Source organism: Neopelma chrysocephalum, unplaced genomic scaffold (genome assembly GCF_003984885.1).
Source record: "Neopelma chrysocephalum unplaced genomic scaffold, ASM398488v2 Primary Assembly neopelma1_91542, whole genome shotgun sequence".
NCBI classification, from domain to species: Eukaryota; Metazoa; Chordata; class Aves; order Passeriformes; family Pipridae; genus Neopelma; species Neopelma chrysocephalum.
Genome location: NW_020920313.1, coordinates 137 through 1,390, shown reverse-complemented (window position 1 = coordinate 1,390; position 1,254 = coordinate 137). Strand labels below are relative to the sequence as shown.

The window sequence follows — 1,254 nt, the reverse complement described above, 5'->3', positions numbered from 1 at the left end:
CTCAGCTGGGGGGCACTGGGAGGGAGGGGAGAGGGCTTGGAGGACATCGGGAGGGATATGGATGGCAGTGGGAGGGACTGGGAAGGCAGTGGGAGGGACTGGGAATAGAGTGGGGTGGAAGGGGCTGGGCTGGGGGGGCACTGGGGAGAGAGTTGGGAGATGTGGGAGTGAAGTGAGAACGACTGGGAATGGACTGAGAGGGTCTGGGAGTGGAGTGAAAGGGACTGGGAGTGACTGGTGTGACCTGGGAAGGAAGCGCTCGGGCCTGGGAGGCTGAGTGGTGGTAAGTGTTTGCTTTGGGTCTGCCTGGCAACTGGAGCGTCATCAGAGAGACGCGCTGGGATTGGCTGAGGGGCGGGAGCTCGGTGGCCCCAGCGGGGTGGAGACGCGGGGGGCACTGGGATGGACTGGGATGGACTGGGATGGACTTGGGGGCACTGGGAGTGACTTGGATGGACTGTGGGGAACTGGGTGAGACTGGGGTGGACTGGAGGCTCTAGGAGGGGTTCAAAGGCCACGGGGACGGGCACAGGGAGGGCTGAGGGGTCTGGGGTGATTCCCAGAGAGGGTTTGAGGGGCTCCAGGGTCATTCCCGGGGCAGGGGCCAAGGGGACCCACTCTGCCCCACACTCACCTCTGCGGTTCACCAGGAACGGGGTGACACCGTCGTAGAAGACCCGGCAGAGGTCCACCTGAGCCCGCATGCGCTCCATGAATTGTCGGAGGCTGTTCCAGTACTTGGCCTGGATCTCCCCATACGGGGTGTCCCCCACATAGACCCCCAGATCGCTGTCGAAGTGCACGATCTGCTCCCGGTTGATGGTGATCCTCGCCACGAACCTCACCCGCTCGGTGCCATTGATGAAGTGACACTCGCACTTTCCCATCCACTGGAACACCCCTGTGTGTGCAGGACACGGGTCAGGGGGTGCCCCGTCCCCCCCCCCATCATCCCCCAGCCCCCCACAGCAGGCTGGGAGCTCAGGAGGCCACCCCGGAACCCCCTTTCCTATCCCCCTCTGCTCCACGGACGCCCCAGCACCGGCTCTTGGGTGGGGAGGAACCCCCCCATCAGCCCCCCGGGGATGGACAGGGGGGTTGGGGACCCTCCCACTGAGGATCCGACCCCCCCCAGAGCCCCGGGAAACCGCTCCAGGGCTCAAGTGATGGGGAAAACCGAGGGACCCTCATGGCAGCCTCCCACTCCTCCATTTCACCCTCTCCCACCCCTTTCCCACCGGCCCCACAATCCTC

At 65.1% G+C, this 1,254-nt stretch overlaps 1 protein-coding gene across 1 annotated transcript; it reads right to left on the bottom strand.

Annotated features, from left to right (window-relative positions):
- Positions 1 to 634: 634 nt before the first annotated feature.
- Positions 635 to 901, bottom strand: LOC113979998 (class II histocompatibility antigen, B-L beta chain-like; the record flags this gene model as incomplete). Its single annotated transcript, XM_027707274.1, has 1 exon — positions 635 to 901. A coding segment is annotated over one exon (267 nt), but the record flags the coding sequence as incomplete, so codon positions are not given.
- Between the last annotated feature and the right edge of the window lie 353 nt (positions 902 to 1,254).